At 43.2% G+C, this 22,358-nt stretch overlaps 1 protein-coding gene across 4 annotated transcripts in view; it reads right to left on the reverse strand.

Moving 5' to 3' along the window:
• Window positions 1–22,358, reverse strand: part of igf2bp3 (insulin-like growth factor 2 mRNA binding protein 3) — a 147,255-nt gene that overhangs the window by 51,855 nt on the left and 73,042 nt on the right. For all 4 annotated transcript variants that reach the window (XM_085988470.1, XM_085988471.1, XM_085988469.1 and 1 more), the window contains exons 4-6: window positions 16,976–17,027; window positions 16,811–16,874; window positions 1,419–1,709 (exon numbers count right to left, since the gene is read on the reverse strand). In XM_085988470.1, the coding sequence (XP_085844596.1) occupies window positions 1,419–1,709; window positions 16,811–16,874; window positions 16,976–17,027 (407 nt within the window). The remainder of the gene's footprint in view (window positions 1–1,418; window positions 1,710–16,810; window positions 16,875–16,975; window positions 17,028–22,358) is intronic.

Consider the following 22,358-nt stretch of genomic DNA (forward strand, 5'->3'; position numbering starts at 1 on the left):
AAATTTGGCAAAAGAACCAAAGGCAACATGAGGAAAAACTTTTATGCCGCATGTAGTTCAGATCTGGAATGCACTGCCTGAAAGGGCGGTAAAGGCAGACTCAATCATGGCTTTCAAAAGGGAATTGGACAAGTACCCGAAGGAAATTTTTTTGCAGGGCTATGGGGAAAAGGCAGGGGAGTGGGACTAGTTGAAGTGATCTTGCAGAGAGCCGGCACAGGCTCAATGGGCCGAATGGCCTCCTTGTGTGCTGTAACCATTCTATGCGAACCAACTGCCAGCTCATCCCAAGCAATTAAGACAGACCTGGAAGTGAAATGTAGGTCCCCCTGTCCACCACGCAGAATTAACAAGATTGCTGCTGCCCCCACCCCCACAAGCAGACCAAAAGGGACATGGGCCTCTTTCTGCCCCCACGTCCTCACCTTCAGCCACTTAAGCAGCCTAAATGCCCACTCTCACAAACAAGGACAGAAACACAGAAGATGCTGGAAAAAAAACAGAAACAAATAGACATACAAATAAATGAAAAGCAGAAATACAGAATTGATAGATTCAGCAAGACATCGGAAGACTGCAATAGATCAAGCATAAGAAAAGACAGACATTGTGACAGATCATTTCAAAGTAACACACATTATCAAGGAAAGAAACAGACATCAACAAAATGTACACCAAGCATAACATCTGGGACAGGCAACACATTCCAGATATCAATCCACAGATTGAGGCCAAAGACAGACACACATCCAAATCAGGAGTTCCTCCAATTTAATGGTCACCAATGCATGGTACATTCACTATTATATACTTTTTGCAAGAATATCAATTACTTCTCGCTTTATTAATATCAGTTTGGCTGATTACCAATCCTGTCTGAATCAGACTGGAGCACAAAATCTAGACCGGCACACCAGTGGAGTACTGAGGGAGTGCTGTATTGTTTGGGGCACCATCTTTCAGATGAAACTTCAAACGGAGGTCATGTCTGCTGTTGAAAGGTCATCAACCTGAAACATTAACTCGGTTTCTCTCTCCACAGGTGCTGCCCGTCCCGCTCAGTATTTCCAGCATTTCCTGTTTTTATTTCATGTCTGCTTGTTCAGGTGGCATGAAAGATCCTGTGCCTCTGCATGAAGAGCAGGGAGCTCACTGTGTACTGCCAAATACTAATCAAAAACAAATTGACATTCTGTACTTAATTCAAAATGGTTTGAATTTAAATATTTTATTCATACTAAATGCTCAAGTTTGTTTACATTGGACAATTCAAATATTTTTAGCACAAAAATGACTTCAAACTATCAGGAGTAATTGTATCTCATCTGATGTTTGTAAGACCTTGCTGTGGGTCATGCTTGCCTACATAACAATGAATGCACTTCGAAAAAAAAAGAAGTTGCAAGTGGAATACTTACTTTGACTGTGTTTGTTTTGTGATATTACGGATTGTGGCTCCTTCCTTCCCAATGATAGCACCTACAAACTGAGTTGGAACCACAATTCGCAAAGGAACATCGGACTGCTGCTGTTTTGGTCTAACCGTACCACCAGGAGACCCTTGCCTGGGTGGGCCTCGTTGTCCAAAACCACGCCGTGCCTGTGAAGGTGGCAGTTGTGAACTCTGTTGACCAGCCATTTCATCAGGGATGTAGGTTACTTTGAGTGAGTAATTCTCCAACATATAGCCATTAAGTTTCTCAATTGCCCTATTAAAGAAAGAAGCCATTAATACATGATTAGCACTTGCATCATTAGATATACATGCACTTTCCTTCCCATAAATAAAAAGGAACTGTTTATAAAATTGTGGAGACTGTAGAATAGTGGAATGGTTACAGCACGGAAGGCGACCATTCAGCCCATGCCGGCTCTCTGCAGGAGTACCTCAGCTAGTCCCACTCCCCTGCAAATGTTTTTGTTGTGTATGTAACCTGTTCCACCTTAAGAGAGCTTAAGCCTGTTCCACCTTAAGAGATGTACTACTTTCTCAGGCTGCTGTAGACGTAATACCGGGGGTGAACACACCGGTATATAAGCACTGTGCAGTAATCTTGTATTCAGTATAGTCCCTACCTCCAACCAGTAAAGACCTGTTTGAGTTATACGTTTAAGTCTTTGTGTTAATTGTTCAATACAATACACATACTTAACACTGGCGACGAGTCAGGTTCTTACCCTGCGGCAGTTATTCCACGGCGGTTGAAGAGAGGGTTCAAACCTCACCACTCACCACCCCACTGGAAGCGACAGGCATTAGGACCCTGAAGCCTCCATCAGCTTGTGAACCGGAGTAGAAGACAGGACTGGGGAAGAGAGAGGTACAGGGCGATAGCGATCGGCAGATAAGGGCCGGGCCGGGCCGCTTTGAAGTGAGGGGCGCAGCCGGGCCATCGATCGCATCTGCTGATAAGGGCCGGGCCGCTTTCAAGTGCGAGGCGCAGCCGGGCCATCGATCGAAATCCCTGATAAGGGCCGCACTTGGGCTGAAAGGCGCGGCGGCTGCAGAAGCTCAAGGTGCGAAAGCCGCGGTGCACAGCGCGGGCTATCGATCGCGGCGGAGATAAGGGCCGCACTCGGGGGCTGAAGGGAGATGGCGTCGGGGGACGGGTGAAGACCGCCAAGTGCGGGAAAACCGCCATTTTGTGGGCGGAGGACGACGGCAAGCCGCCATCTTGGATAGCAGTAAAAAAAAAAATCTGAGAAATTGCAAATCTGATAAAGTACTACAATGCCTAAACACGGGAATATTAGCAACTTTGATAGTGACATCGAAGATTGGGCCATATATGTTGAACGAGTTAAAAATTATTGTAAGGCCAATAAAATTCGTGAGGCTGATAAAGCACTAACATTATTAAATTTAATGGGTGCGAAGACATACGGGCAATTGAAACACCTGTTATCACCAGATGAACCGGCGGATAAGACGTTCGATGAGATTGTTACTGTCCTGAAAGATCATCTAAACCCCACGCCGCTGATGCTAGCGGAACGATTTAAATTTTACGACAGAAGGCAGCTACAGCATGAAAGCAATGATGAATATTTGCTGGAATTGCGTAAATTAGCGAAATATTGCCAGTTTCGAACGGGACTGACAGATGCACTACGAGACAAATTTGTGTGTGGTTTATTTAAACAGGATACACAAAAGCGACTGCTCGAGGAGAATGAGCTGACGCTTGAGAAGGCGGTCACTATGGCAGCAGCACACGAAGCCGCAGCGAGAGGCACGGCAGTAATGCAGCTACGGTCACCGGAGCTCAGTGCACACAAATTGGGTGTGAGTTCTGTTAAATGTTATCGTTGTGGAAAGACAACGCATGATCAGAACCAGTGTTGGTTTAAAAACCAAGAATGTAGAACTTGTGGTAGGCTTGGACATATAGCTAGAGTATGCAGGTCAGGGAAGAAGACCAGCAACAAGAAGTCACCGCAAGGGAAATACGCAAAGGTACACAAGGTGGCCGAACAGGAGTCCGATTCAGACGCAAGCAGTATTGAACTGGCTAGCTTAAGGGTACTCAACGTTGGTAAGGGTGCAGACCTCCAGACAATTTGGGTTACTCTTCAGATAGAAGGAGTCCAAGTAAAAATGGAATTGGACACTGGATCGGCATTGTCGGTCATGAATAAGAAAGATTACAGAAGGTTATTCCAACATATTCCCCTACAGGATACGGAGATTATAGTGACAACCTACACGGGGCAGAGAGTGTACCCCATCGGGACAATAAAGGTTGCAGTGGCCAACAAGGGCGAAGGAAGTCAAATAATGGACTTATATGTGCTACCGGAGGGAGGTCCACCACTACTAGGCCGGGAGTGGTTTAGAAACATAAATATGGACTGGCATTCGCTAAAAGCCATAAAGAGTGAGAACTCGGTGCAGATAATCAGCCCAGACTCTAGAACTGATGATGGTAAGACCAACCCATGTGCAAAAGACAAAGTTTCAGCACAGAATTCCACTGAGCAACAACAACATAGTTTAACAGAGAATTCGGAGTCTGTCAAGTCTACTGATATGCACATTTTTGAGGGACACTGGGCTCGAACTCAACTCCATTTCAAACTACAACAGCAATTAGAACAAATGATTCGCCGTTTTGAGCAAGAGATGAATGAAATAAAAAAGTTCTTTGTTACAGAGTGGGAGAATCTGGAAAGGCAACAGAAGCAACTGATGGAGAAAATGGAGCAGGAGCACACCAACCATCTGCGCGAGGAGGCCGAACGAATCAAAGCTGATTCAGGTTCTGAAGGTGCGTGCCATAATCTGGTGTCAGAAGAGTTAACGGTCAGCCAACTCCTTCATATGCTGAGGGACAAGACTCTGAAATGGGAAAAACTTGAACACGAGTTGCGATCTTCAAAGGAAAAGGGTTCGGAGCTCTCAAAAGTCATTGAGATGGCTGATGTGACGACACAGACTGAAATGACTGCAACAGAGCAGCCATTGGATGCCAAAAGTATGCTGACTCACGTCAATGTAGAACAACAGACCGCTGAAACAGCTGCTCCGGTAGAGGGACTGAATAGTTCGAGCAATCAATCTCCAAAGGAAGTTGAAGTATTAAAATCACAAATGAGGTCACTAGTAAACGACTTGCTGAAAGCCCAGAAAAAGCTGGATGCAGAGGTACACATGAAGAAGTCTCTTCAGGAAAGATGTCTGGATTTGGAACAAGAGCTGGCTAACGTCCAGCTGGGTATGGAGGAAATAGACGACCCTCTCGCTGGCCTAGCTCAGGACGACACCGAATATTACCATGACCTGTCGGACGACTCCGAATATTACGATGTCCTGTCCAGCTTGTAACTTCGACCCCCAAAGTGCAGAAATCATGGAGGAGCACCAAAAGTCTACGGAACATCGGAAGAAGGTGGCTCTACTACAGGAAGTAAGAGAGATAGAGAAGGAACAGCAGTCGGATAGCGTCCAGTTGGGTAAGGAAGAAGTAGAAGGGCCTCTCGACCTGTTGAGTGATAGTGAATACTACGAGGATGTGGTATGCCCAAATTGTGATGGAAACTCCCAAAGTGCTGAAATCCGGAGGAAGCACTTAAGGTCTAAAGAACATAGAGAGTTGGTAGCATTACAGCTGTCCGCCGAGAAGATGGGAACGACAAGAGTTGTAAAAAGGCAGAAAAGAAAAAGAAGAGGCCGAAAATAATAATTGTTTAAAATATTGTTACTTCTACTACCTCCGGCCGAACACTACGAAAAGATGCTGTCTGGAACGAATTAAGATCAGAGACTGAATTTACGAACTGTTCCCACAGAGACTGAACCTGTAAACTGTTCCCACTAAGAGTATGTTGCAACTGTTCGTAGAGATTGAATCTGTGAACTGTTTTCCGCAGAGACTGAATCTGTGATATGTTACGTTAAACATGAAGTTATATATGTATATATGTTATTACGTTATGTTAAATGGGGGGGATGACTATAAAGCTAAGAAGGGAGGAGTGTTGTGTATGTAACCTGTTCCACCTTAAGAGAGCTTAAGCCTGTTCCACCTTAAGAGATGTACTACTTTCTCAGGCTGCTGTAGACGTAATACCGGGGGTGAACACACCGGTATATAAGCACTGTGCAGTAATCTTGTATTCAGTATAGTCCCTACCTCCAACCAGTAAAGACCTGTTTGAGTTATACGTTTAAGTCTTTGTGTTAATTGTTCAATACAATACACATACTTAACAGTTTTTCTCTCAGGTACTTATCCAACTCCCTTTCGAAAGCAGTGATGAGTCTGCCTCCACCACCCTTTCAGGTAGTGCATTCCAGACCCTAACCACTCGCTGTAATCTAATAAAAACAGCACACTCATAAGCCCCTTTTATAAAACACCAGTGATTCTGATATTCAAAACACAAATGCTAGAAATCAGAAATGATTGAAAAGAGGTCAATCAATATCTGAATGATCAGTGACCATTCACCAAAAATAAAGTTAGACCACGTCATGACACAACTAATTTTCTAAAGGTTGGTGGTTGAGTGGGGACACCCCAACAGAACAAAGTTCTGGCAAAGGTGATGTGCATACTTGACATTGACCTGTCTGCCAAGCTCCAGGGCCATTAGAGCCTACCTGGCTTTGCCAACTTTTACACACTGCCCTTACCTTCAGCCTATCCCTCACCCCTTTAGAGACATAGACACACACTCTAATATAAGTATTATTATTTCTTTGATTTATCTCATTATGCCTCCTATTGTCTCATGCGTGTATCACTTTACAACACTTAAGCATTTTACAGGTCATTCTATTTATTTTCCTGTGTGCGCGCACACACACGTGTGTTTTTTCCCCTTGCCCTTGTTCTGTTGCTTCTTAAATGCTGTTCATCTGTAATATTTTCCAGCAATGAAGGGCTCATACCTGAAGCATTAACTTCTGTTTTCTGCACCTGCTGAGTGTTTACACCATTTTCTTCCTCCCTTACTGTTATTTTAAGGGTGCCTTTAGGAAGGGAATCGATCACCGAGTGGCAACATAAAGCACACATATTCATGCATACCATCAGATACAGAATATAATCAACACTGGCCAAAAATGTGCCTCAGTTCCAAGTTAAGAGCACCCCCTACTATGCCAATGTAAATTTTACCACTTTCCACACCAGTTATCCCTTTGGCCAGAGATAAGGCAAATTTTAGTGCCAATCTGTAGGTGTTAATAATCTTAACATATCCAATAGAGGTGGAGTATCAACTCATTGCAAAGACTCCAGGCACCAAACTTTTATCTAAGTCAGTCTGGTCTGATTTTAAATCTAAAGTGAAAGGACACTACAAACCATTCCCATCCCACCCCCAAGTTTTCAAAGCATTTTTTTCCAATCTAATTGGAGATTACACCTCACCACCAATAACCATTTACCTGAAACAGATGAGCTAAATTGAACTGTTCATCTGTATTTATCATTGGCAGTTAAAAGCCAAAGATAAATACAGATGAAGTCTGTTCAATTCCATTTAGCTCATCCATCTAGAAAAAAAAATCCCTAGTTTCCCCCATCACAGTAACATAGAATTTCAAACAATTTACAGCACAAACAGGCCATTCGGCCCAACTTGTCTATGGTGAAATTTATGGTCCACACAAACCTCCTCCCACTCCACTTCATCAACATAACCTTCTATTCTTTTCTCTCTCGTATACTTATCTAGCTTCCCCTTAACTGCATCTATTAACTGCTATTCGCCTCAACTACTCCATGTGGCAGCGAGTTCCACATTCTAACCACTCTCTGGGTAAAGAAATTTCTCCCGAATTCCTTACTGGATTTATTAGTGACTATCTTATATTTATGATGACCACTAGTTTTGGATTTCCCACAAGCAGAAACATTTTCTCTGTCTACCCTATCGAAGCCCTTCATAATTTTAAAGGCCTCTATTGGGTTATCCCTCAGCTGTCTCCCTTCTAAAAGAGAAAAGCCCCAGTCTGTTCAGTCCTTCCTTCCTGATAGTTATCCTTCATTATCTGCAGATATCCACACTATACAGGATGCCAGACAAATGGATTTGTTAGCTAAGTGTTTATGCATGAAATACTTCAAGTCCTTGTAACAATCAGCCAGCCCAGATACAGGATATTCCTGTAATTCAGGAACATGGTTAATGGCAGTTTTAATTAAAAAAATGATTTTTTTTTTTATTAAATAAAAACCATCCACATTAAAAGGCAAATTTAAGATCGATTCCAGGAGTGCCTTCACACAGTGACCAATACGTGGATTGGCTTCCAGTTAAAACAATAGTGGCAAACACACGAATAGTTTTGGAAAGGGTAATCTGCTTTTATATGTAAATCTAGCATCAAGTACACATCTGTCACAATGCAAATTGCCAAACTCTATATATGCACTGGGGGAGGGGGAAAGAAAGAACGACCATAATTTTATGCTGGTTTCTTCTGGCCTGGAGCCAGAAGTGTGCAAGCACCAATCTGCAAACTTACATCACCTGTAGAAATAACTTGTAATTAACTTAGCAGGTGTCTATTTACAGTTAGAGATGGCAACCTTAAAAAGTGGCAGACTTTAAACAGCTGCCCCTTAGCAGCAAAATATGCAATTGAGGTTACAAGTTATAACACTCCAGTTATAAAGCAGTGTATTGTATATTGTCCAACTTTCTGTAAAAATGGCACAACGATGTCAGTTGGAACAAGAAGGGGAATGAGACTGCCAGCAAAGTGATTTTGGATAAATTGAAGGTTGAATTAAAAGAATTAAAATTAATGAAAAAGTGTCACTTAGCGGAAAATGATTTTAAAGCACTACAGAGCATGTAGAGTTACAGGACAAGTAGCAGACTGGATAGCATGCTGACTACAAAACCATAAACAGAGAGTAGGAGGTTAAAGGTATTTACTCCGACTGGCACAAAGTGGGAAGGAAGTGATGTTCCACAGGGATCAATGCAGAGACCAGTGTTGTTCACCATTTAGATAAACGATTTGGACTTAGGAATCAGAAGTACAATTTCAAAATTTGCAGATGACACCAAATTGGAGGAGTAGTTAATATGGAGAAAGAATGTGAAAATAGCCAATAAGACATTAATAAACTTGCAGAATGGGAAAGATATTTCAATATAGAATTCATAGCACATTTTGGTAGGAAGAATAAGGAGGCCACATTCTCCTTGGAAATAGAGAGTCTAAATGGGGTACAGAAGCAAGGGATCTAAGGTTACAGATACACAAATTACGAAAAGATAGCGACACAAGTTAATAAGGCCATAAAAAAGCAAACAAAGCACTGGGGTTCCTTTCCTGAGAGATAGAATTCAAAAGCAACAAAGTTACTTTAAACTTAGCTAGAACCTTAGTTAGACCACACTTATTACTGTGCACAGTTCTGGTTTCCATATTACAAAAAAAGGATACACAGGCACCAGAGAAGATGCAAAAAAGATTTACAAGGATGATATAAAAACTCAGAGGTTATACCCATTAAGAAAAATTGAACAGGCTGGGAGAAAAGAGACAGCAGAAGGGTGGCCTGATCTTTAAGATTATGAAAGGTTAGGTGTAGGGAAGATGTTTCCACTGGTGGGGTGGGGGTGGAGAGAAGAGACCAAAACTAGGGACCATAAATAGAATATAGTCACTAATAAATCTAATAGGGAATTCAGGAGAAACTTCTTCACCCAGAGAGTGGTTAGAACGCAGAATGCTCAATGGAGTAATGAAGACAAATCGCACAGATGCATTTAAGGTGAAGCTAAATAAACACAAGGGAGAAAGGAATAGAAGGTTATGCTGATGGGTTAGATGACGAGGGGTGAGAGGAGGATGTGTGAAGCATAAACACTGACATGGACCTGTTGGGCCAAATGGCCCGTTTCCCTTCCCCGACTTCTCTACCTCCATTTCTGGGGATAGGCTGTCAACTAATATCTACTGTAAGCCCACTGACTTCCACAGCTACCTCGATTACAATTCCTCCCACCCCACTCTCTGCAAGGACTCGATTCCATTCTCCCAGTTTCTCCATCTTCATCACATCTGTTCAGACGATGCCACCTTCCACACCAGTGCTTCAGATATTTCTTCATTGTTGCTCAACCAAGGACTCCCCCTCCACTGTGGTTGGCAGGGCCCTCGACTGCATCTGTCCCATTTCCCATACTTCTGCCCTCACCCCTTCCCCTCCCTCCCAAGATAGTCCTCCACATTCAACAGATCATTCTCCACCATCTTCAGCAAGATGCCATCAAACACATTTTCCACTCCCCTACCAGGATTCCAAAGGCTCTGCTCCCTCCGAGACACCCTGATCAACTCTTCACCCACAACACTCGCTCCCCTTGCCACGGTACCTTTCCATGCAAGCACAGGAGATGCAACACCTGCCCTTTCACCTCCTCCCATCCCACCGTCCAGGGGCCCAAACATTCCTAGGTGAAACAGCAATTTACTTGTACTTCTTTCAACTTGGTATACTGTATTCGCTGCTCACGATGCTCTAAATTGGGAAGACCTAACGCATATTGGGTGATCACTTTGCTGAAGACCTCCGTTCAGTCCACAAGCATGACCCGGAGCTTCCAGTCACTTGCCATTTTAATTCTCTGTCCCGCTTGGACCTTGGCCTCATACTTTTCCAATGAAGTTTAACAGAAGCTTGAGGAAGAGCACCTCATCTTTCGATTAGGCACTTTACAACCATCTGGACTCAACATTATGTCAATAATTTAAGATCATAACCACTGCACCCATTTCCACCCACCCCCCCCCCCCAAAAAAGTTTTTTTTTTGTAAATTCATTCCTGGGATGTGGGTGTCACTGGCAAGGCCAGCATTTATTGCCCATCCCCAATTGCCCTCGAGAAGGTGATGGTGAGCCACCTTCTTGAACCGCTGCAGTCCATGTGGTGAAGGTACTCCCACAGTGCTGTTAGGGAGAGTTTTCCAGGATTTTGACCCAGTGAAAATGAAGGAACGGCAATATATTTCCAAGTCAGGATGGTGGGTAACTTGGAGGGGAACTTGCAGGTGATGGTGTTCCCATGCACCTGCTGCTCTTGTCCTTCTAGGTGGTAGAGGTCATGGGTTTGGGAGGTGCTGCCGAAGAAGCTTTGGCGAGGTGCTGTAGTGCATCTTGTAGATGGTACACACTGCAGCCATGGTACACCGGTGGTGGAGGGAGTGAATGTTTAAGGTGGTAGATGAGGTGCCAATCAAACGGGCTGCTTTTTCTTCGATGGGGTCGTGCTTCTCGTGTTGTTGGAGCTGCACTCATCCAGGCAAGTGGAGAGTATTCCGTCACACTACTGGCTTGTGTCTTGTAGATGGTGGAAAGGCTTTGGGGAGTCAGGAGTGAGACAACTGCAGAATACCCAGTTTCTGGTCTGCTCTTGTAGCCACAGTATTGATGTGGCTGGCCCAGTTAAGTTTCTGGTCAATGGCGACCCCCCCAGGATGTTGATGGTGGGGGAATTAGATGATGGTAATGCCACTGAATGTCAAAGGGTGGTGGTTAGACTCTCGCTTGTTGGAGATAGTCATTGCCTGGCACTTGTGTGGCATGAATGTTACCTGCCACTTATCAGCCCAAGCCTGAACGTCATCCAGGTCTTGTTGCATGCAGGCATGGACTGCTTCATTAGCCGAGTTGTGAATAGAACTGAACACTGTGCAGTCATCAGCAAACATCCCCACTTCTGACCTTATGATGCAGGGAAGGTCATTGATGACGCAGCTGAAGATGGTTGCGTCTAGGACACTGCCCTGAGGACCTCTTGCATTGATGTCATGGGGCTGAGATGATTGACCTCCAACAACCTCAACCATCTTCCTTTGTGCTACGTATGACTCCAGCTAGTGGAGTTTTCTCCCCTGGATCCCTATCAACTTCAATTTTATTACTCGGGCTCCTTGATGCCACACTAGGTCAAATGCTGTTTTGATGTCAAGGGAAGTCACTCTCGCCTCACCTCTGGAAATCAGCTCTTTTGTCCATGTTTGGACCAAGGCTGGAATGAGCAGGTGCTGGTAATGGTTCCGGTGTTGCCATTTACAGCTCCTCCAGACCCATCTTTTGTTTCTTCACTTATCCCATTATCACCTCCTTTTGCCCTGCAGCATCATCTCTTATTTAATCACTCCTGCCTTCCATCATATCACAGGCCTTCCCTCCCCTGCCTCTGTACTCGCTTAAAAACTGTTAATCTCTAAACTTCTTAGAGTTCTGATGAAAGGTCATCAGCCTGAAATAACAACTGTTTCGCTCTACTCAAATGCTGCCCAACCTGCTGAGTATTTCCAGCATTTTGTTCCTATTTCAGATTTCTAGAATCCGTAGCATTTTGCTTGTGTGTTAGAATGTACAGCTCAAACAGGCCATGTAATTAAATGCTAATATTTACAATTCCGGGATAGAGGAATGGAATGGAGAGATGGGCAATAAACATTTTCTTGCATCTTCAGGAGAAAGACATCAGTGGAGTGAATCTTGAAGTTATGTGCCAGGAAGTTCATAAAGAGGTAGATAAATATTGTTCTCTGCAGCTGTGACCAGGAGTTCCGATGGCTGTGTCACCTGCCCAGTGCCAGGGTTAAGTATATCTCTTCATGGCTGGAGGAGCATTTGGAGGGGGAGGGGTGGGGGGGGGGGGGGGGGGAAAGGGAGGAGGAGGAAATCCAGCTGCCGTGGTCCACGTAGGACCTAATGACATAGGTAGAATTAGGAATGATGTTCTGCTGAGTTTGAGGAGCTAGGGTCCAAATTAAAATGCAGCACCTCAAAAGGTAATAATATTGGGAATGTTACCCGAGCCATGTTCAAACTGGCACTGGGACAAGAAGATCAGAGAGTTAGATGCGTGGCTCAAAGAGTGGTGTGGGAGGAAGGGGTTTCGATTCATGCGGCACTGGCACCAGTACTGGGGAAAAGAGAAAGCTTTTCCGTTGGGACAGGCTCCACTTAAACTGGGTTGGGACCAGTGTCCCGGCAACTTGAATAACTAGGGTTGCAGATAGGGCTTTAAACTAAAAGGGGGCGGGCAGGGGTCTGGTGAGGGCTAATTTAGAAATCTAAAGAGAAAAATCAAGGCAATGGAGCAGTGTAGCAGAGTGTGACAGGAAGGGATGGAGTTTAATCAGCAAATAAAGGTGAAAGCAGGGAATAGTGGTAAAAAATTAAAATTAAAGATTCTTTATCTGAATGCACGAAGTGTTCATAACAAGGGATCTACAAGAAATGAAACCAGCCTAACTATAAATGAAACAGGAAAGAACATAGGAAAGACTAAACTAAGAGAGGACATAGATGGCCAAGGAATAAATAGAGTCACAGAACGGGAGTGTAAAAAGATAGTTAAAAAGAGAGGAACTGCTATTAGAAATGAGTTAAACTGTCTGTACAGCAATGCACAGAGCATCTAATAAAACAGGGGAACTGGAGGCAATAATACATTGTGAGGAAGCAGATATAGTAGGGATTACTGAGACATGGTTACAGAAAAATCAGGACTGGGAATTAAACACTGCAGGGAACAACATACAGGAAACTCTCTTAACCAGCACCTAAATATCCGGAAATCTCTCGACCGGCAAAATTCAGGAGTAGGTTCAGTTAAGTTTTACTATATATTAGTGGCCATCTACCCGGGGTTCCTGGATCTGTGGCCGTGCGACAGGGATTCCTGCCCAAGTGCCGTGTAACTGGGTCTCCTGCACCTGTGGCCATGTATGGGGCTCTCGTACTTTGGTAAGTATACCTCTCTGTAATCCAGACTTTTTGATCAACCGGCACCACGCCGGTCCCGGATAAAAAAAGAGCTTCTTGTATTTAGAAAAGATAGAGGGGGAAAGGGAAGGTGGAGTAGCTGTACATGCTGTATTTATTAGAAATAACAATGACAGGAGAAAAAAGTGACAGCCATCAGTAAGGCAGAACTAGAATCCATGTGGGTAGAGAGATAAAAGATAATAAAGGATTGATTACACTAATAGGGGTAGTCTATAGACCATCGAATAGTAGAAGGGAGGTGGAGGAAGAAATATGCAAACAAATGAGGGAAATGAGTAAAAAACAGAATCATCATCATGGGGGATTTCAACTACCCTGAAATTAATTGGCCAGAAGAGGTAGGTGAAGGGGATAAGGAAATGGAGTTCCTACAATGTGTACAGGGCTCCTTTCTCACCCAATATGCAAGAAGCCCAACAAGGGAGGATTTGCTGCTGGATCTAGTAACGGGGGAATGAACCAGAGCCAATGAGAAGTTAAAGTAGGGGACCATCTAGGCAACAGTGACGATAATATAATGCTTTAAGATAATAATTGAGAAGGACATAAGTATGACGAAAACCAGGGTAATATGACTGGGGAAAAGCCTATCTTGAGGGGCTGATAATAGAACTTGGGAAAATAAAATGGACAACAATTTTGGCAAACAATCCTGCAGAACAGCAATGGGAAACATTTAAAGCCATGTTCAACACAGTCCAGGAAAAATATATTCTGCTAAAAAATAAGTTAAACATATGAGACACCATAGATGAATAAAGACATAAGGGAAAAATTGAGGGTGAAGAAAGAGGCATACACTAAGTACATGGACAGCAGGGGAGAGCATGACAAGGGAGAATACAAAGCAATTAGGAGAGAAGTAAAAAAAAAATTAGGAAGGCGAAGAGGAACTATGAAATTAAATTATCAAGGAACACAAGAGTGAAATATTCTACAGGCACACATAAAAAAAGTTGGGATGGGAATAGGGCTACTAAGGAATGGTCAGGATAAATCACAGGCAGCGATAGCGAAATAGCATAAACATTGAATAATAACTTTGCTTCAGTATTTACCAGGGAGACAGATCACGTGGGCATGACATCGGAAGACAAGATTAGAAATGATATAACCACATTTAAAAGAGAGAGAGAAATATTAAATAAACAAATCAAACTCAGGATAAAACCCCTGATCCAGAATCTAGGGAAGAGATAGCAGAGGCACTATTATGGTTAATAATTTGTTTTAAGATGTAATGCCAGCTGACTGGTGGATAGCTAACATATAATACCTATATATGCTAGATACGCTGAAAGGCTGAGATGAGGTCGATGGAATGGGAAGAGACTCATGGAGTATAAACACCAGCACAGACTAATTGGGCCAAATGGCCTGTTTCTGTGCTGTATATTCTATGTAATTTAAAAAAAGAGATAGAACATGTCCAGGGAACTATAGACCAGTCAGCTTAACAGTGGTAGGAAAAATAATTGAATCCATACTAAAAGAGGAAAAAATAACATCTAGAAACTAAAAATATAATAATGAATAGTCAGCATAGATTTCAAAAGGGAAAGTCTTGCTTGATCAACCTCATTGAATTCTTTGACGAGGCAACAGAGTAGACTAGGGTAATGCAGTAGCTATAATTTATCTAGATTTCCAAAAGGCCTTCGATAAAGGTACCACATTATATAGACTAATGAATAAGATTAGAGAATGCGAAGTCAGGGGACAAGTGGCAGAATGGATAGCGAGCGGGCTTCAAGACAGAAAGCAGAGAGTGTATGGATAAAGGGCAGCTATTCAGAGCGGCAGGTGGAGGAAAGTGGGATCCCACAAGGATCAGTGCTGGGACCAATGTTGTTCACAATTTATATTAAACAATTTAGACTTTGGAATCAAAAACACTAATTTGCAGACGACACCAATTTTTTTTTGTTGGGGGGGGGGGGGGGGCGGGGTGGGAGAAGAGGTAGATAGTCAATACCGAGGAAGACTAACAAATTACAAAACGACATTAATAAACTTGCAGAATGGGCATATAATTGGCAAATGAATTTCACCACAGATAAATGTGAGGTACAGGAAACGCTTTGGTATCCTGGCACTGACGGGTCCAGCGTGTTGCCAGTTGATCACAAATTCCGGATGACGGAGAGGGTTATCTACAGAGGCTATTTTTAACAAAGACATTTTTTTTTAAAGTCAAGAAATGTGCAGCGTACAGTAATTGGGTACTCACCTACAGAATGTTGTGTTAAATGGATGGTGGAAGATGCTTGATTAAGTACAGTACTGCCAGTTGAGGGTAATGCAATGCAATGACTATCAGCAGCGTGGGAGACACACAGTACCCCTGTAAAATGACGGATCAGAAGAGACTACCGGCAGCGCGGGAGAGTCAGACTCCTGTTACAGGGGTACTGGGGTGTTCCAACTTCCGACAGCGCCAAGAAGCAGAGTAGTGGCTGTTTGAAGAACTACCCCCACTGACTAACTCGGCCACCACGGGAGACTCGGACTCGGCAACATTGCCGGTTATTGAGGTGTTTTTGGAGTGAGAATTTTGCCGGTTAATTAGAGAATTCTGGATATTTAGGTGCCGTTTAAAACGAGAGAGTTTCCTGTATTACATTTTGGTAAGAAAAATAAGGTGGTCACATATTACTTGGAAAATAGGAATCTAAGTGGAGTAGAAGAGCAAAGGGATCAGAGTACAAATACACAAATCACTTAAAGTAGCAACGCAGGTTAATAAGGCCATAACAAAAGCAAACCAAGCACTAAGGTTTATTTCTAGAGGGATAGAATTGGAAAGTAGAGAAGTCATGCGAAACTTGTATCCAACCTTGGTTAGACCACACTCGAGTACTGTATACAATTCTGGTCGCCACATTATAAAAAGGAGGCGCACTGGAGAGGGTGCAAAAGAGATTTACAAGAATGATACCAGAAATTAAAGGTTATACCCATCAGGAAAGGATGAACAGGCTAGGTCTCTTTACTCTTGTAAAGGGAAGACTTGTGGGGTGACCTAATTGAGGTCTTCAAAATTATGGAATATTTTGATAGAGTAGATAGAGAGAGAATGTTTCCACTTGTGGGGAAGAGCAAAACTAGAAGCCGTCAATAGAAGATAGTCACCAAGAAATCAAATGGGGAATTCAGAAGAAACTTCTTCACCCAGAGAGTGGTAGGAATGTGGAACTCACTACCACAATGAGTAGTTGAAGCGAATAGTATAGATGCTTTTAAGTGGAGGCAAGGTAAGCATGAGGGAATAGAGGGTTATGCTGATAGTTAGATGAAGAGAGGAGGAGGCTCAAGTGGAGCAAAACGCTAGTATGGTCTGGTTGGGCCGAATGGCCTGTTTTTTTGCTGTATATCATACGTAATATTATGTAAACATCTTGGCACTTAATTATCTTTTCCACAATTGGAGGGACCATGAACGATTACTTATACCTAGATATAGATTCCCACATCCACTGGCACAAAGGTTATTAAAAAGTTAGATTTCTATAGTCGGATGCAATACTCACTGTCTAGCGTATTCCTTGGTAGAATATGTAACATTCACTACTGCAGTCTCAGTTTCTGTGTTTACTGCAGAACAAAAATTGTAAGAGTGATGTTAAAAAAATGGAAGAGATAACAATTATAATAGTGATTTAGAAATACTAAACACACTTCTTTCAGTTACGTACCTTGTTCGCAGTTCTCCACTGAACCATATTGAGCTAACAAACTATCCAAGACCTAGAAGAAAAAAGGTACGGGAAGTGAATGTACTCAGGAACATGCATCTTTCCCTACAGAATTCAAAGTCTACTTTATGAAACAAAGAATGTATTAGCCTTACATACATTTGGCATACACATTGCAAATATCAGAACTACATTCCAGAACATGACAAAGAAATCTTTCTTGTAATTTTCTTACCACAGGGGAAAACACTTTGTTGGTGATCTGCACAAGGGCATTATAGTCCACTGTATACAGTACTCAACCTTTGATGCATTGTATGAAACAAATACAACCTTTATGCAAGTACTCAGTCTGAACCATAGCACAATTGGTACCAGGTATTACAAAATGATCTATTGCATAGAACATATTCTACTTCAACTGAAAATGTGATAGATTGCAGGCAGTGCACATTTGTATCTGGTTTTAGACAAAAACTGAAGTAATTTTGTAACCCTTCAATAATTAGAAACACTTGCAAGCTTTTTCAAAATCTTAAATACAGTATCCATTCAGGATTTCTGCCTACTTTTAAATTGTGGAGTGGAAAAGTATAATTTAGAAAGTTTGAGCAAGATCCCCTAAAGTTCAAAACTGTAATTATGATTTTTTTAAAAATAGAATGGTGACTCAACTTTAAAGTAGCGCTGAAACATAGTATTTCATGAAGCTAATAGCCAGCTTCATCTAAAAAGTAATTCTTGCTTTCCCCCCACTTGTTTTTTCTATGGGTATTGTGTAGAATATTTCAACTGTACAGGTTACATAGAATTAAAATAGATTTCACAGCACAGGAACAGGTCATTTGGCCCAACAGATCTATGCTGGTGTTTCTGCTCCACACAAGCCTCCTCCCATCTTACTTCATCTAACCTCAGTGTACTGTATCCTTCTATCCCTTTCTCCCTCCTGTACTTATCTAGCTTCCCCATAACTGCATCTATGCTATTCTTAATACTCTCTGGAGAGGTTTCTCCTGATTTCCATATGGATTTATTAGTGACCATCTTAGATATACGGTCCCTAGTTATGGTCTCTCCCACAATTGGAAACATCTTCTCTACGTTTACCATCTCAAACCCTTTCACAATCTTAGACCAAAGAACATAAGAACTGAAGACCTAGGAGCAGTAGTAGGCTATATGGCCCCTCGAGCCTGCTCCGCCATTTAATAAGATCGTGGCTGATCTTCGCCATCGACTCCACTTTCCCACCCGATCCCCATATTCCTCAATTCCCCTAGAACCCAAAAATATCTCAGCCATGAGTATACTCAGCATCCACAGCCCTCTGGGGTAGAGAATTCCAAATAGTCACAACCTCTGAAGAAATTTCCTCACCTCAGTCTTAAATAGCCAACCCCTTAGCCTGAGACTATGTCCCCTAGTTCCAGACTCTCCAGCCAGGGGTAAACTACCTCAGCATCGACCCTGTCAATCAGCCTCAGAATCTTGCATGTTTCAATGAGATCATCTCTCATTCTTCTAAATTCCAGAGCATATCGACCCAATCGCTCATTAGGACAACCCTCATCCCAGGAATCAATCCAGTGAACCTTCGTTGCACTGCCACTAAGGCAAGTATATCCTTCCTCAGATAAGGAGACCAAAATTGCACACAGTACTCCAGGTGTGGTCTCACCAGGGCCCTGCATCATTGTAGCAAGACTTCCTTACTCTTGTACTCCAATCCCCTTGCAATAAAGGCTAACATGCCATTTGTCTTCCTAATTGCTTGCTGTACCTGCATGCTAGCTCTGTTTCCTGTATGAGGACACCTAAATCTCTCTGAACATCAAAGTTTCTCACCATTTAAAAAATATTCTGTTTTTCTATTCTTCCTACCAAAATGAGTAACTTCACATTTCCCCACATTATATTTCATCTGCCACCTTATTGTCCACACTTAACTTGTCTATATCCCTTTGCAGGTGCTTGGTGTCCTCCTCGAAGCATACTTTCCCACCTAGCTTTGTATCATCCGCAAACTTGAATACATTGCACTCGGTCTCTTCATCTAAGTCATTGTAAATAGCTGAGGCCCAAGCACCGATCCTTGCGGCACCCCACTAGTTACAACCTGCCAACCTGAAAATGACCAGTTTATCCCTACTCTGTTTTCTGTCTGTTAACCAATTCTCTATCCATGCTAATATATTACCCCAACTCAATCTTGTGCAACCTATTATGTTGCACCTTAGCGAATGCCTTTTGAAAATCCAAATATACTACATCCATTGGTCTCCCTTCATCTACCCTGTTAGTAACATCCTCAAAGAACACTGATTTGTTAATGATTTTCCTTTCATAAAACGATGTTGACGCTGCCTAATCATATAATTTTCTACATGCCGTTACCGCTTCCTTAATAATGGATTCTAGCATTTTCCCCACAGCCTTCTCTTTTTTTTTATATAAAAGACAGAAGAGAGCCCCAGCCTCTTCAGCCTTTCCCGAGAGTTGTACCCTGTGTTCTGGTATCATCCTTGTAAACCTTTTTTGTTCTTTCTCCAGTGCTTCTATATCCTTTTTGTAATATGGAGACCAGAATTGTGCACAGTGCAAGTGTGGTTTAACCAAGATTCTATATACAAGTTTAACATAACTTATCTGCTTCTGAATTCTATTCCTCTAGAAATGAACCCCAGTGCTTGGTTTGTATTTTTATGGCACTTTTTTTTTTTTTTTTTAAACCGGTGTTGCTACTTTTAATGATTCTTTGCACCTCTACCCCATTTAGACTCTTACTTTTCAAGTAGGTGGACTCCTTATTCCTCCTACCAAAATGCACCACCTCACACTTATCTATATTGAAATTAATTTGTCACGCCCATTCTACAAGTTTGTTAATGTCTTTTATATTTTGTCAGTCTCCCTCAATACTAACTATACCTATAAATTTTGTGTCATCCACAAATTTTGATATAGTACTTCCGATTCCAGAGTCCAAATTATTTATGCAAATGGTGAACAACAGAGGTTCCAGCCCCTATCCCTGTGGAACATCACTTCTCCCCTTTCACCAGTCTGAGTAATTACCCTTAACCCCTATTTTATTTTTTGTTTTGTGGCCAGTTTGCTATCCATTGTTACCGGTCACCTGACTCCAAATGCTCTGACCTTAGTCATGAGTCTACCATATGGTACCGCATCGAAGGCCTTTTGAAAGTCCATTTATATTACATCCACTTCATTACCCTAGTCTACCCCCTTGTTGGGAAGAAGGGAAGAGAAACAAGGCTGTGGGAGGTACAAAGACAGGAAAGGATTTAAAAAGGTTGAGGATTTTTAATGAGATGTTGGGGGGACTGGGACTCAACGCAAATCAGGGAGGACAGGGGTAATGATGATGGAATACTCTCCACTTGCTTAGATGAGTGCAGCTCCAACAACACAAGCACGACACCATCCAGGACAAAGCATCCTGCTTGATTGGCATCCCATCCATGAACTTAAACATTCATTCCCTCCACCACCAGCGCACCGTGGCTGCAGTGTGTACCATCTACAAGATGCACTGTAGTAACTCGCCAAGGCTTCTTCGACAGCACCTCCCAAACCTGCAACCTCTACCGCCTAGAAGGACAAGGGCAGCAGACGAATGGGAATACCACCACCTGCAAGTTCCCCTCCAAGTCACACACCATCCCGACTTGGAAATATTACACCGTTCCTTCATCGGCGCTGGGTCAAAATTCCTGGAACTCCCTACCCAACAGCACTGTGGGAGTACCTTCATCACACGGATGCAGCAGTTGAAGGTGGCGGCTCACCACCACCACCTTCGAGGACAATTAGGGATAGGCAATAAATGCTGGCCTTGCCAGCGATGCCCACATCCCATGAAAGAAAAAAACTTGCGGGTGCACCACCTACTTCAGGCCTCCCACGCACCAATTCTGCCCTCCTATTAAAATCTCCCCATGGTTTCAGTCTTCCCAATGTTTTAGGTGGATGAAAATTGAAGCGCCCCCAAGCCTGAATATCAGATAAGCAGCCTGACAGCGCAGAGGCAGTGGAGGGGTCGAGAGAAATGATGGCGAGGTAGAGATGGATGTAGTCAGCATTCAGGTGGCAGCGGATTTCAGGTCTGTGGATGTCGCCGCCTAAGGGCAGGATGTAGGTGAGGAAGATAGATCGATCTTTGGGGGACTCCCAAGGTAACAATCCGGGAGCGAGAACAGAAGCCATTGCTAGAGATGCTCGGACAATGATTGAAAGCAAGAGTGGAACAAAATGAGAGCAATCCCACTGAGCTGGACAATGGAGGAGAGGCATTGGAGGAGGATGGGGTGGTCGACAGTGTCACAAGCTGCTGAGAGATCACCAGGTGGGTGGCGGGGGAGAAAGAGATAATGCACTGGAGTCAGTGATTGCCATTCAGGACTTTGGTTACCTTTATTTTGAAACTGTAGTGGGGCAGAAATCTGATGAGAGATTGAAACAGGGAGTTGCAGGAGAGATAGACAAGATTCCGAGAGGCCACAACATCCAGCTCTACCACCTTGGTGCTGCCAAACTGCATGACCAATGCCTCAAATTTAAAATGCTTATCCCGGTCTTCAAATCCCTTCAGGGCCTCACCCCTCCCCATTACCATCTCTAACCTCCTGCGGCCCTACAATGCTCTGTTCTTCAGACTCTGACCTCTTTTGCATCTCCCTTCCCTACACCGTTCCATTTGCAGCCACACCATCAGTCGCCCAAGAACCACACTTTGGAATTCTCTTCCTAAACCCCTCCATCTCCCTAAAGTTGTTGTAAATATTGGGAAAACCAAAGCCATTGTATTCGGTCCCTGCCATAAACTCCGTTCCCTAGCCACCGACTTCATTCTTCTCCCGAGCAACCATTTGAGCCTGAACCAGACCGTTTGCAACCTTGGAGTTGTATTTGACCCCAAGTTGAGCTACCAACCACATATCCACATCATTAAGGCCGCCTACCTCCACTTCCGTAACATCGCCTGACTCCATCCCGTTCAGCTCTTCTGCTGCTGAAACCCTCATCCATGCCTGTTACCTCTAGACTCGACTATTCCAACGCTCTCCTGGCCAGCCTCCCATCTTCCACCCTACATACTTGATCTCATCCAAAACTCTGCTGGCCCATATCCTAACTCACACAAAGTCCCATTCACCCATCACCCGTGCTCACTGGCCTACACCGCCTCCCGGTCCAGCAGTACTTAAATTTTAAAATTCTCATCCTTGTTTTCAAATCCCTCCATGGCCTCGCCCCTCCCTATCTCTAACTGCCTCCAGTCCTACAACCCTCAGAGATCTCTGCAGTTCTCCAATTCTGGCCTCTTGCACATCTAGTTTAATTGCGCCACCATAGGCGG

Source organism: Somniosus microcephalus, chromosome 5, assembly GCF_052327205.1.
Source record: "Somniosus microcephalus isolate GS21.2 chromosome 5, FLI_Smic_1.0, whole genome shotgun sequence".
Classification (NCBI taxonomy): Eukaryota; Metazoa; Chordata; class Chondrichthyes; order Squaliformes; family Somniosidae; genus Somniosus; species Somniosus microcephalus.